This window comes from Protopterus annectens, chromosome 5.part0, assembly GCF_019279795.1.
Source record: "Protopterus annectens isolate FY-2018-M chromosome 5.part0, PAN1.0, whole genome shotgun sequence".
NCBI lineage: Eukaryota > Metazoa > Chordata > Ceratodontiformes > Protopteridae > Protopterus > Protopterus annectens.
Genome location: NC_056735.1, coordinates 260,614,099 through 260,627,992, shown reverse-complemented (window position 1 = coordinate 260,627,992; position 13,894 = coordinate 260,614,099). Strand labels below are relative to the sequence as shown.

Here is a 13,894-nt window from a genome sequence, read left to right as displayed (position 1 = left end):
TCTCGATCATCTATCAGCCTGATCTGGATGTGGATCGTGTGGTGTAGAAGCTGTTATTAGCACCGGCCTTAACAAAAACTCAAATGGCTCAGAGCCAAAGACCCTTGCGCCGACTCTAACTATTCCTCCTCCAAGCCATGCTGGTCTATCGGAGCCGGAGGAGGCTGACCTGATGTTAGTGGAACCCTCGGAGCTGATGCCTGCTCCAGTGTCTTCAGCTCTGTGCACTCTGATGTCTGCGGTGCCGATCGAGTACTCTAGGAGTCAACACTCTCTGGTCGGGTCTGGGGGGAACAGTCGGACCGACTTTGCTTCTCGGGGGCTTGACTCGTATGAGCTTGGCTCCTTCCATGGGCTTGGAGCCCACTGTCCCGGTGCTGGGGGTGTCGGTTTGTTCAGATCCATCGGCTCCTTCTTATCGGAGCAGAGGTGCTTTCAATACCATGAGGAGAGTCATGTCTCCTAGGACATTCTTGACCTCAGGTCTGCCTTCCTCCTCCCCTGAAGTGCCTGTGTGTGCTTCTGCCACACACGTCCTGCCCAAGCATAGAGACCCGGAGCCTCAGGAAACCCCATTGGGTGGCCCCTGCTCTTCCGAGACCTCACCAGAAGTTCCTACTGAATGAGGTTCCCAGGAAGAGATTGTGTAAGAGGAAACATCTAGACTCCCCGCAGGAGTCTCAAACATCAGATACTGACCTAGATGAATTAGAAGAGTCCCCACGGCCCCCCTATGAGGATATCTCATTTGCTGAGATACTCGAGATCCTTAGGCAGAGGGGTGACTGGCAGTCCAAAAGCCCTACTGAGGATGAGTCAGTTCTCGTGAAGGCTTTCGGGTCTCAGCCCTCCACCTCTTGGGTGTCTCCGCCCTTTGATGAGCTGATGCAGCTGGTCTCATGAAGGGCGTGGAAGTCTCCAGATACTATGGAGCCTGTCCCTAGGAGGCCTAATAAATTCATTTCTGCCCCCCTGACAAAACATTTTTAACGAAAGGTGTTCCGGTTGATGCCATGGTGGCAGTAGCAGCCACCAAAAAGGAAATGTCTGAGACTTCTTCTAGCCATCCTCCTAACAGAGACTCCAGGATTATGGATAGATATGGGAAGTGCATGTTTAGCTCAGCGACCTTTGCTCTCTGTTCGCTGAACTATTTAATCCATTTTACTAGGTTGCAAAGAGATGATCTTAAGGAGTTAGGCGATACTCTTCAGGGTACAATAGCTGCAGGAGCTTCCGACAAAGTTGCCGCCCAGCTTGCTACCCTCAATTCTATTGTCAACTCATCCATGCGTATCATCTCTTATGCAGCTGATGGAACGAGTAGGGCAGCGGGTACAGGAGTTGCTCTCAGGAGACATTCCTGGATGCTCTTGTGTTCTTTTGCAGAGCCCTTCAAATCATCCTTTGTGAACACTCCCTTTCATGGCTCGTCCCTTTTTGGGCCTAAAGTGAAGGAAACCTTAACCAGGTGTGAACAGGACGGAAAGACTCTGTCTGCCGTCGGGGTCCGTTTTTCCACCCCTACCCGACCCTATCCTAAAGGTAAAAGGGGAGGAAAGATGTGGTTCTGAAAAGCCCAAGGAGCCTTTCAGGGCACACATAGTGAACCCCCCTCCAGGGGCAGAGGAGGGGGCAGTAATGGAAGATGCCAACCTCATGGGCAGAGGGGGTCCACAACACCAGGGTGACAGAGATCACTTCTCTGGGAAGCCCTACCAGCGCTCCTGAGAGGAGGCCTGACTGTCCTGCTCTGGAGGCAGTCGGGGGCTGCTTTTCTTTATACAAAGACGCCCGGCTCAAAATAACAAAGACAGCTGGGTACAAAGTATCATTTCTAGAGCATACTTTATTCCATTCGCCACACCCCCTCCAATCATAAGAAAAATCCCAGAAGTTCCACCCAGTTACAGGGAACAGGCAACAACAGAGATCCAGACGTTGCTAAGAAAAAGTCATCCAACCAGTCCCAGCAGACTAGACAGATTCCAGAACTTACTCAAGATTCTTTTCGGTTCCAAAGAAGACGGGGGACTGGAGACCCATACTGGACCTCAGCAGACTGAACCAATACATAAAGAAAGAGAAGTTTCAGATGGTCATGCTTCATTCTATACTTCCCTTCTTAGGGAAAGACAATTGGATGTCTTGATAGATCTCAAGGATGCGTACTACCACATAAAATGGCCAGACCATCCAGGGATCACCTGCGCTTACGGCTGGGAGCCAAACATTACCAGTTTCGAGCCCTGCCCTTTGGTCTCACTACAGCCCCCAGAGTGTTCACCAAATGCATGGCAGGGGTCACGGCTCACTTGAGGTGTCTAGGATTCCAGATGTTTCCGTACCTAGACTATTGGCTCCTTACCGCCACCACCAGGCATCAATTCATTCAGGCCAGGGAGTTCACTCTGTCACTCTGCAATCATCTGGGCATTACAATCAACTCAGAAAAATCTGCCTTGTCACCATCGCAGCATATCGTTTGTATCGGGGTAGAGTTGGACACCATCACTACCACACTAAGGCTTCCAATAGAAAGAGTCTTTCTTCTTCGTCAACATATCAGCATTCTGATATCAAAAGACAGAGCACCAGCATCAGAAGTTCTGAAATTATTAGGCATGATTGCAACAGCAATTCTAGACATACCACTAGCTCATATGTACATGTGGATAGTACAATAGCTGTTCACTCAGTGGTCTTACCAAGAGCTCCCCATGACTTACACTATAATGATCACAAATTTTTGCAAAAAGGACCTTCAGTGGTGGTTGACTTCACTTCATGTCATGATAGGATGCCCATTTGTGCTACCCCCTCCAGCGACCACGGACGCACCTCTGATGAGGTGTGGGGGGGCATTTTCAGGGAAAGACCGCTCAAGGCACATGGACCGATCAAGAGACACATCTGCATATCAATGTTCTGGAGATGAGAGCAGTAATTTTGGCGCTGCAGTACTTTCAGTACTCTCTTCCTCTGGGTACGATTGCAATTCAGACAGACAACATGTCGGTGGTCTGGTATTTGAACAGACAAAAAGGAACCAGGCCCCTTTGTCACGAGGCTGTCAGAGTTTGGTAGTGGGCTGTTTCCACCCACTGCTTTCTGTTGGCAACGCACATCCCAGGGAAATCCAGTGTGATAGCAGACAAACTGAGCAGGACAATCTCTTTTTGCCCCACGAGTGGTCCCTCAAGAAAGAAACAGCGGACAGGATGTTCCACAGGTGGGGCCAGCCTTGCTGCTACCTTTTCGCCAGTCACATAAACATGAAATGCAGAAGCTACTTTGCCCTGATTCCCCCTCCGGGAGAAGCCCCAAGGGACGCACTCATACACGATTGGCCTCCGGGTCTCCTCTATGCATTTCCACCAATCCTGTTAATACCCAAGGTTCTACAGAAAGCAAAAGCCCTGGGAAGGATCATCATTCTAATAGCCCCTCATTGGCCTCGTCAGATTTGGTTCCCCTTCCTTCGACTTCATCTTTTGGAGGATCCTTGGATTTTGGACAATTCTTGGATTCTGGACCCAGTTCCAAACCTTCTGACGCACCTGTCGGGGGATCTTCATCCCTCTCTGCAGTCCCTGAAGCTGACAGCTTGGCTGCTCCAATTCCCGTCATAGTCAGGTTCCATAACCTCTCCAGTGAGACAAAAAGGATCCTTTTGTCTTCTCATAAATATTCTACTAGGAAGCTATATCTTAGCAAATGGAAAAAAATTTCTATATGGGTCTCTAAAAATAATATTGATTCTTACCAAGCCCCTATGGCCTCCATCTTGGAGTTCTTGACTATGATATTTAACAAAGGAGCTGCAGCAGCAACAGTTCGGGTTCAGTTGGCTGCTATTTCTAATTTTCATCTTGGATTTGAAGGATTGAACATCATGTCTTACAAGTTATCCAAAGCCTTTCTCAAAGGGACTTTTCATATTAGACCCACCTGTGAAATTTCCCTATTCTCCATGGAATCTACATTTTATGCTTTCCCCACATAATTCTTCCCCATTTGAACCAGCTTCATCTTGTGATCTCAAATGTTTGTCTTGGAAGACCATATTTTTGGTGACTATTACTTCTGCCCACAGAGTGTCAGAGATTCAGGCTTTATCCCTCAAGCCTCCCTATTTGATATTCCATACTGACAGTCTCTCACTTCCCTCATTCTTGCCCAAAGTTTGCACTGAAACCAATCTCAACCAAGTTATTGATTTGCCAGTCTTCTTCCCCAACCATTCTAACAATTTAGAGTATATGCTGCACAAACTTGATGTTCAGACAGCTCGGATTTTATTTGGATAGAACAAAATATTTCAGAAAATCAGATCAGCTTTTGTTTCATTTTCAGACTCCAGAAAGGGGAGACCAGTGGCTAAAACAACTGTCTAAATGGTTATCTGATTGCATCACCTTTGCCTATTCAGCTGCCACTATACCTTTGCAACACAAGATTAAAGCTCACTCAACCAGAGCAGTTTCTACATCATCTGCCTTTTCTGCCAGACTTCCCATTGATGACATTTGTGCAGCAGCCACTTGGTCAAAACCTCATACCGTTATCACTCATTACAAAGTTGACAGGGCCTCCTTTGGATCTACAGTCCTGAGAAATATACTGCCGTGAGCCACCCGAGATTGATGGTGCTTGGGACGCTGCCCATCAGTAAAGAATGAATGGCGAGATTGAACAACTTCACATAAAGAAGTTATGTACTTACCATAACATTCCATGTGAGTTGTTCATCTCGCCTTCATTCGTACGTCCCTCCCTCCTACCCCCTCATGGCCTGATAGATGACCGAGATGCTGGATCCATGTTGGTTACTCAATCCTTCTATACCTTTCTCTTGGGAGTGAAAGAATGACATATGGTATTGTTATATGCAGCAAACAAGATCTGAGGTAATTCCAGGAGCATCATAGGATGGGGACTTGGCCTCGAGCTATTTGAAGACCTCGAGCTTTGCAATTGGCCATATCGGATCTGAGGAATCGGCTCCAAATCCATCAGTAAAGAATGAAGGTGAGATGAACAACTCACATGGAACGTTATGGTAAGTACATAACTTCTTTTTACCAACAGTTCAAAAGATAGATGCGAGAAAACCAGATGTAGTTGTCCATGAAAAGAAAAGTGACATTAATCATTGAAATTGCTACACCCAGTGACTACAGTGTCTTGCGTACAGACACACACTTCTTCTTCTTTCGGCTGCTCCCGTTAGGGGTTGCCACAGCAGATCAACTGTTTCCATTTCTTCCTGTCCTCTGCATCTTGCTCTGTCACACCAACCACCTGCATGTCCTCTCTCACCACATCCATAAACCTTATCTTAGGCCTTCCTCTTTTTCTGTTACCTGGCAGGTTCGTCCTTAGCATCTTTTTCCCAGTATACTCTGCATCCTTCCTCAGCACATATCCAAACCAACGTAATCTTGCCTCTCTGGCTTTGTCTCCAAACCTTCCAACCTGGGCTGACCCTCTAATATACGTATTCCTAATCCTGTCCATCCTCATCACACCCAGTGCAAATCTTAACAACTTCAACTCTGCCACGTCAAGCTCTGACTCCTGCCTTTTTGTCAATGCCACTGTCTCCAACCCATATAACATAGCTGGTCTCACTACCCTCTTGTAGACCTTCCCTTTCACTCTTACTGGTACTCGTCTGTCACAAATCACTCCTGACACTCCTCTCCACCCACTCCATCCTGCCTGTACTCTTCTTCACCTCTCTTCCACACTCACCATTACTCTGAACTGTTGATCCCAAGTACTTAAACTCATTCACCTTCGCCACCTCTGCTCCCTGCATCCTCACCATTCCTCTATCCTCCCTCTCATTCACACACATATATTCTGTCTTAGTCCTGCTGACCTTCATTCCTCTTCTCTCTAGAGCATATCTCCACCTCTCCAGGGTCTCCTCCACCTGTTCCCTACACTCACTACAGATCACAGCGTCATCTGCAAACATCATAGTCCATGGGGACTCCTGTCTGATCTTGTCTGTCAACCTGTCCATCACCATTGCAAATAAGAAAGGGCTCAGAGCTGATCCTTGATGTAATCCCACCTCCACCTTAAATGCATCTGTCATTCCCACCGCAGACCTCACCGCTGTCACACTACCCTCGTACATATCCTGTACCACTCTTCCATACTTCTCTGACACTCCCGACTTCCTCATACAATACCACAACTCCTCTCTAGGCACCCTGTCATATGCTTTCTCTAAATCCACAAAGACGCAATGCAACTCCTTCTGACCTTCTCTGTACTGCTCCATCAACACTCTCAGAGCAAACATCGCATCTGTAGTGCTCTTTCCTGGCATGAAACTATACTGCTGATCACTAATCATCACCTCCCTTCTTAACCTAGCTTCCACTACTCTTTCCCATAACTTCATGCTATGACTAATCAGTTTAATCCCTCTGTAGTTACTACAGCTCTGCACATCACCCTTATTCTTAAAAATTGGTACCAAAACACTTTTTCTCCATTCCTCAGGCATCCTGTCACTTTCCAAGATTACATTCAACAATCTAGTTAAAAACTCCACTGCCATTTCACCTAAACACCTCCATGCTTCCACAGGTATGTCATCGGGACCAACAGCCTTTCCGTTCTTCATCCTCTTTATAGCTATCCTTACTTCCTCCTTGCTAATCCACTGCACTTCAGGATTCACTATCCACACATCATCCAACCTTTTTTCCCTCTAATTCTCTTCATTCATCAACCCCTCAAAGTACTCTTTCCATCTGCTCAACACACTCTCCTTGCTTGTGACTACGTTTCCCTCATTATCCTTTATCACCCTTACCTGCTGCACAGACACACACAAAGTCATAAAATATCAAGATTTGCAGGCAGAAATGAGAGCAATGTGGAAGAAAGATACCCAGAAGGTTCCAAAAAAGAATCTACAGTCATATTTACATGTTACCAATACACGTAACTCCATATGAATTGCAGAAGGAGTCATTATTGGGCACATTACAGGTGCTGCAAAGAGCATTTCTGGCTGACATAAAATATTGAAACAATACTAATTTCATTAACTTTACTCGTACTTTGATTTAGGAGTGGGGTCCATTCCCATCATAGTCATAGAAACCCAAAAGGCTTGGAGAAATTAAAGACAGAATGTTCTATTCATAAAGTAGTAGAAAGTATTCTAAGAATTACGCCAACATGGGAATGGAGAAAGGAGATTCTGTCTATGGGGATGACACCAATTACTGGTGCAGAGAATAGACAAGATGAGGCTAGAATTTACTGGAGAAAACTGGCAAATGAATTGAGGTATTGGGAGAAAATAATTGAGAGGAATGAAGCCAAGAATGCATTTGAACTGGCTAGAGAATGCCTTCTCTTTCAAGGATTGATATTGCAATATAGACAAAGAGAAAAAAATAGGGAGATCCTAAGTAAAAGACCAAACTAGTAGAGTTTTTAGTAGAATCTAGAGCAGAAGTTGTTAAAAAAAGGATAATTAGTAAGGCATAAAAATATTGCATGGCAACTACAGGATTCAATCTGAGGAGGTTAGAAAGGATTGGGAAGAAAAATTTGGATAAGCAATTCACAAAGAAACATTGGGAAGATATATGTATGGCTCCCAAATATGCAGCAAAGTCTAGAAGATGTAGGATTTTCCTTGGAAGAGGTTGCAAAGGTATTTTTATACCCCAAGCAGACTGACTAGATTGGAAATGTTGGAGGTGTGATGGGGAAGAAAAGGGCAATTGGGAGCATTATCTTTTGGGAGTGCGGTGAATTGATGGACTTTAAAAAAAAATTCTGCACTCTACTGTGTCAGAAATACTGGGTGAGTAAATTGTTGTAACTAAAGAAATTATTTTTTAAAGCTGTGATTGAAAAGCAGAAAAAGTCAAAACCAACAGTACTAAAAGCAGTGAATACAGTAATGGAGATTTTTACTGGAAGTGGGATCTTTAGAAAAAGGTAGGAGCAAATTACAGAGGAAGAAATGGGAACTGTGGGAACAGTACGTGAAAATTGTTTTGGAGGACGAATGAGGTTTAAGGGAAGGCAGGAATTGAATGGGCTATGTAATGGTTGGCTGACCATGACTGTATAGAAGATTATAAGTAGTTGGTGCATAATGTTTGCAACTGAAAATATGCCAATATGGTTTGTTTTCATTTTTATTTCTATAAATGTATGATTGCCGATGTAAATGCTAAACAGGACAATTTTTATTGAATAAAAAAAAAACTTGTTTGCTGTCTTGCTTACAAAAAATATGTATACATTTTGGTTGTCAGGGCCAAAACCTTAGTCCCAACTGCAATTCAAACCTCAACTCTGAAGTCACTGACTTTACCATAGTTGAAGATTGTAGCATATCCTATATGTAATGACTGACAAATCCAGTCTCAAGTCGCATACCTGTGTCTTGCTCACCTGGGTAGGAATACACAAGGGATACACTGTTTCTCTTAACTAGCACATGAATTTATACATTATACACAAGTCTGCCAGATTTCTTTTTTGAATATCATATGAGCAGATTTCAGACAACAAAGAGGAGCCGCTCACATTCATTCCTGTTTCCTGCAGAATTATCCCACCAGAAAATTCTCAATCTTAAGTAAGATCAGAAGTCCCGAACTTATGGAAACAAATGAGATACCAGTGAGCTTAATTTGTGCAGTCAGAAATTGCCCTGGCTACATCCATGAAATTTAGAAGCAAGCAGATTTAGTCCACATTTACAGAACAGGTTTTTTCACATTCCCCAATAAATGCAGACTTACTTGCCTCGCATGCAAGCTGTGCAAGATAACGTAGACAATCATCATGAAACTTTTTCTGGGAGACATAGGTAACTAACTTCTCCATGACCTGACCAACTCAGGTTTGCCCAATGTAGAACTTGTATGCCTTCTGATAACAACGTGTGTGCTACCCTGAATGAAGGTTTATTGTCCTTTTATATTGCTGTAGTGTTTGACAATATACTATATGATGTTAACGTAAATGGAGGTGTAACAATTTGGGTCCACAAAGACTTGCACAACAGGTGTGGGTAGGGGAACTACTTTTGCCCATTCCTAGTCACCAATGCAGTCCACCAGGACTCTGTCCTGGGGCCACTCCTTTTTAGCATCTTTTTCCCCCCAGATGTCAATACCGTTTAGTGTTTGGTTCACCAGAGACACAGATTTCTGCAAAATTACGAGCATTGTTCTTACCCCACTGACACCATCTCCCTTCCAATGGAGCTTAACCTTGCTCAAGAATAGTACAGTAGAAGTTATCTTGCTTTCAGTGTCAAAAATGCAGTACTTTGGCATTTGATAAAAATCTCCCATCGGCTTTATATGCTATTAAAGGGCAACAGCTAAACGTTGACAGCATTGTTAAACGTTGGAGACCATGTAGATGTGGGTCTATATTATATTCTCGAATGCCAACAATGTCGAATCTGACATTGTCGACACAGGAATAGCGAACGCTCAGAATCTTGAGCGTGTAAACGGAAATCTCAATAAGGGGAGATTTCCGTTTACTGCAATGTAGTGCGGTCTCGGAGTTGGTATATTTAAGTAGCGGGAGTGTGGGGGGTGCAGGGGGGCTTGCCCCCTACTTAAACCCATTAGGGTACTTTTTTCTTTTTGTCTTTGTATAAGGTTGATGTTTGAAGACATCGATCATATGATGTCGACCATATGTTGTTCGATGTTTTCAACCGTCAGTCTTATAATATAGACCCGTAGATGTTGACCTTTCATTTGATACCCCTACTACAGGATTTCTGTCTTGTTCTTCTGTTTATCTTATTTTCTTATTAGTATCAGTGACTGACATAGACAGCATTTAAAGAACTCCTTACTTTTTGAAACCGTTTTCTTAGAATATTACCTGGTGACCTGAACACCAGATTTGATTTTGAGTATATTAGGAAACATGAGAATTTCATATCTCAAGGCTCCCACTCCTATAGATACAACTTCCTCTCTCAGTTAAAATCAGCCCATTAATCCATTCCTTTAAGGAGGAATTTGGTAACAGTGGGTGGTCACAAGTTCCAAAAATGAATCCAGGGTATCAAGCTGCAGAATGATCAGTAGGACTTGGAATATTCTCACCAAAGTTATGAACCTGTAAATGCCATTAAACACAAACTAGGACAAATTAAGTGTAGCCAGGGGATTTGGTTTTAAGCTTTTTAATGATTAAATGCCCCAAGTCAATCTAAAATTGTAAACCAATTATTTGAATAGCTATCAACTCGCTCTCTCTTTTTTTTTTCTCATGGCCCCCTTCTGCAGCTGACCACCAACTGTTACCAGCTTTTCTCCTTGTTCACTAGATCTTTGGGTTCTGTCTTAGCTTTCTACAGGCTCAGTCTGACCCACATCCGAGGTGAGAAGATTGAGGACCCTGGTTCAGTGTTGACCCTACGGCAATCTTGTGAGATCTGTAATTATCTTCTACGTGAGGTGGATGCAAGCTTCCATGCTGTGTAGCCTCCTGACCAACCAGTATATCACTTATAGTACAGAAGTCACCTGGCTGTTACAAGCCTAGCCTAGGAAGTCTCCTTTAGCTAGCCGATGTTGGCTGCTCATGCCTGTACCCCTTTCCCATCTCTCACTGTCTGTGCCTCTAGTCAACATGGGCCAGACTTGCCCAGTAACTGTATTGAGAAATATTTACCAAATTAACTGTAATTTACAATTTCTGGAGAATACACAAAGGAAGGTTGGTGTTAGTTGATACTTTGTCAAGATGGGATAACTAGGTGGATGTCAGATACAGATAATCTTAAAATGAAGACGGGTGGAAAACCAAGCAAACAGAAATATACTGGTACTAAATCAGCACAAGTACTACTGCTAAAGTGCTGTGAGATGCAGTAGTCCTCCTGTAACTGTCATTTTAACTTAGTTGCATTACTTGGTTACCAACTAGCTTCTGCAGTGCTTTTTGCTTTTCATTTAAGTATATCAGCAGTGACATTTTGTGAGTAGGTGCTTATTTAGTTATACAGCTGTTACTAAAGGCTACCTTTTCCCTAACTGTCCAGTAAGGCACACTGGCTGTTCTCTAGAAATGCACAAGATGTTAGCATTGTGTGTGTGGTGGCGTGATTTGTTATTGTGTCCCAGAGCTTGAAAAATAGATCCTGCCGCATATACTGTAGCAGTAGGGCACTTGTCTAGAACTCTGATAACCAGGGCTCATTTAGTGGCCTGAGTCAGCAGGAAGGAGAAGGACAGAGTGGCCGATGGCCAGCCATCTTATTCTAGAGAGTGAAAGACTGCTGCTGTTGGCCTACCATTTGTTAGAGACCAGTGAAGGGCATATAAGGTGATACAACGGTATAGAGAATGCAAGCAGATCATTAATTCATGCTGATATAAATGCACACTTGCATTCAGGAAATTAGAGGAACAGTGCAGATAATTAAATCTGCAAGTTGTTAACCATCTGCTTTTAATAGTCGGGGGTACCATGACTCCTACCACCTCCAGAGTCTACTCCTGTGAATGTGAGCAAGTCACTTAACCAGACAGTCCTTCTAGGTCACCCTGAAAAGAGAGACTTGTGCTCAGTAAGTTTAACTAGTTAACAAATGAATAAATAAAAGTAAATCCTTTTTTGACTTGCAAGGTAAAGCTTCATCTAACTGCACTTATTTTGTCCTATTACAGCGTCAGTGATGCTGCGATTCACTGAGACAGGTAATGAGATTTCCAGACCAGCAGCCCCAGTTCAAGGAAAATTAAAAAATTGGGAGAGCAGGAAAATAGAAGCTTGAGGCGATGCACTCAGCATGCTGCAAATTGGTAGAAAGATTGCCTCTTGCTTGAAAGCATCAGTTTTGCTGGTAACTGGTACAAAGGAAAAATCTTTATTTCAGATCTGACTCTGTGAAATTGAAGGGCATAGATGATTACTGGCTGACCTAAATGAGATGAAGTGACAGTGGCCACAGACCTGGCCAAAATAAAATGAACTTATGATAGTGCTAACAATGTTGGCATTTGTAAGCATCAAATATCCAAACTCTGAAAACAGGTGTTCCCTTAAAACAAATAGGTTGTGTGAAATGGGTTCTCTGGAAAGCTCAGTGTTATCAGTAAATTGTTTATATATTTTTTTCTTTCTATAGTGACAAAAGCCTGACATTTACATATGACTGCAGCAGGGCAGAGAAGAAACCTCAAGAAAATACAGGGTAAGAAGTTTTGTAATTCTTTCCTCAACATCAGATTTGTTTTGTGCTTTTGCAGGCAACTTTCTTGAGATTGTTTCTGAGCACCTAACATTTTTATTTTAATATAACCAAGATGCAAGAATTGGAAAATATGAATGGTCTGAGATTAAGTGCCGCACACTCTACAGCAGTTTTTTTCTCAGATAGTTTTGGCTTTTTTGTGATGTCCCATCTTTACTCAGGGAGGCTTAAGCAATTCTGAAAATGTGCCTTTAAAGTTGATTTGTGAAAGTCCTGAAGAAATATTGTGTGTAGAACAGGGCTGCTGTGTACATTGCAAGCATGCTTTATCTGTAGTAAAACATTATTTAAAAAAAAGAAAAAAAAATTGCTTGTTGAAAACCTCCATGAGCTGTACTGCGAATCACAGCATTGAAGTGATAATTTATGAGAAGAATAAATTGCTCTTCTGATGCAGTCCATGAATGTGTTTTATTATGTAACTGGGTGTTTGTAGTGCCATTTGCTTTGTGTGACACAAGGCTGCGTATTTATATGCAAATCCGTCTGCATAGAGCAGCATAACAGAGGGAGGTGGGGTGTGGAAGAAGCCAGAGGACAGCTGGCCTTTCTAAAAAACACTTGCCTCCAGTAAAAGGAAGCAGGAAAAAAGGCTGCTTATCCATTGATGCTGCACTGTCTGGCTATTTTTCATAATGTTATGGAGTACAGCAAACTCCAGCATTGCGTGGACAGTCTTGCTTCCCCTGTGTGGAATTTTCATTTACTTTTTATTCTGTGCTGTACCTTGTTGTATAGCACAGATTGCCGTTAAGTCCCTTGCATGGAATGGAGCTATGCAGTAATCTTGATGAAGTAACATTTATGGATCCATACTGAAGGGATATTTTTGAATCATGCTGTCAATCTTGCAGCAGTACTTTTTGTGTAAATTGGAACAAGTGATTTGTGGCATATAACATGTTTTTAAAGATCACACTCTGATTTTTAGATCTTGTTCCTGTGATGTCATCAAGATAAAACAGAAAGTTATTATACAGTGAATCTAACTGCAAATCAGTGGTGAAAGAATAATATGCTAAGCTAATTCGTAGTGTGTGTGTGTGTGTGTGTGTGTGTGTGTGTGTGTGTGTGTGTGTGTGTGTGTGTGTCTGTCTGTCTGTCTGTCTGTGTGTGTGAAGTGACTGCTTCTGTGCACAGTGTGCTTTGAATGGAGAAGACCCTGTGTTGTTTTTTTTTAATCTCTGGGAGAAACTGAAATTTTTTTGCTTCGTTTTGAACATGTTAAAACATTTGTTGTGGGACTGTACAATGATGCTTTTGTTCTAACAGAGGTGTTCTATAGAAACAGTCTGTGGGAAGAGCTGTAAAGATTCTAGTCAGCTTTGTTCAGACACTTGATTGTGAGCAGAAGACTGCTAGTGGTAGGGGACTGTGTTCTGTGATTGTGGACTGGAGCATTCATGGGTGAAGTTGCCTTTGTGAGAAGCATGAAGAGCTTGAACACTCTGCAAGGGGCTAGCCTAAGGCATCTCCTACTCCTACCAGAGAAGCTGAGTGTAGCATACCACTTATCATTGGATGTAGAATTGCACTGACCATATTGGTAGAGACTCCGTGATCCACTTATTTCAGCATAACAATGCTTTAGATATAAAACCTTTT

The 13,894-nt window shown here is 43.0% G+C and overlaps 1 protein-coding gene across 1 annotated transcript in view; it reads left to right on the top strand.

Annotated features, from left to right (window-relative positions):
• Positions 1 to 13,894, top strand: part of WDR4 (WD repeat domain 4) — a 468,232-nt gene that overhangs the window by 64,680 nt on the left and 389,658 nt on the right. Inside the window, exon 2 of the mRNA XM_044072230.1 lies at positions 12,164 to 12,229. Within this exon, the coding sequence (XP_043928165.1) occupies positions 12,164 to 12,229 (66 nt within the window). The remainder of the gene's footprint in view (positions 1 to 12,163; positions 12,230 to 13,894) is intronic.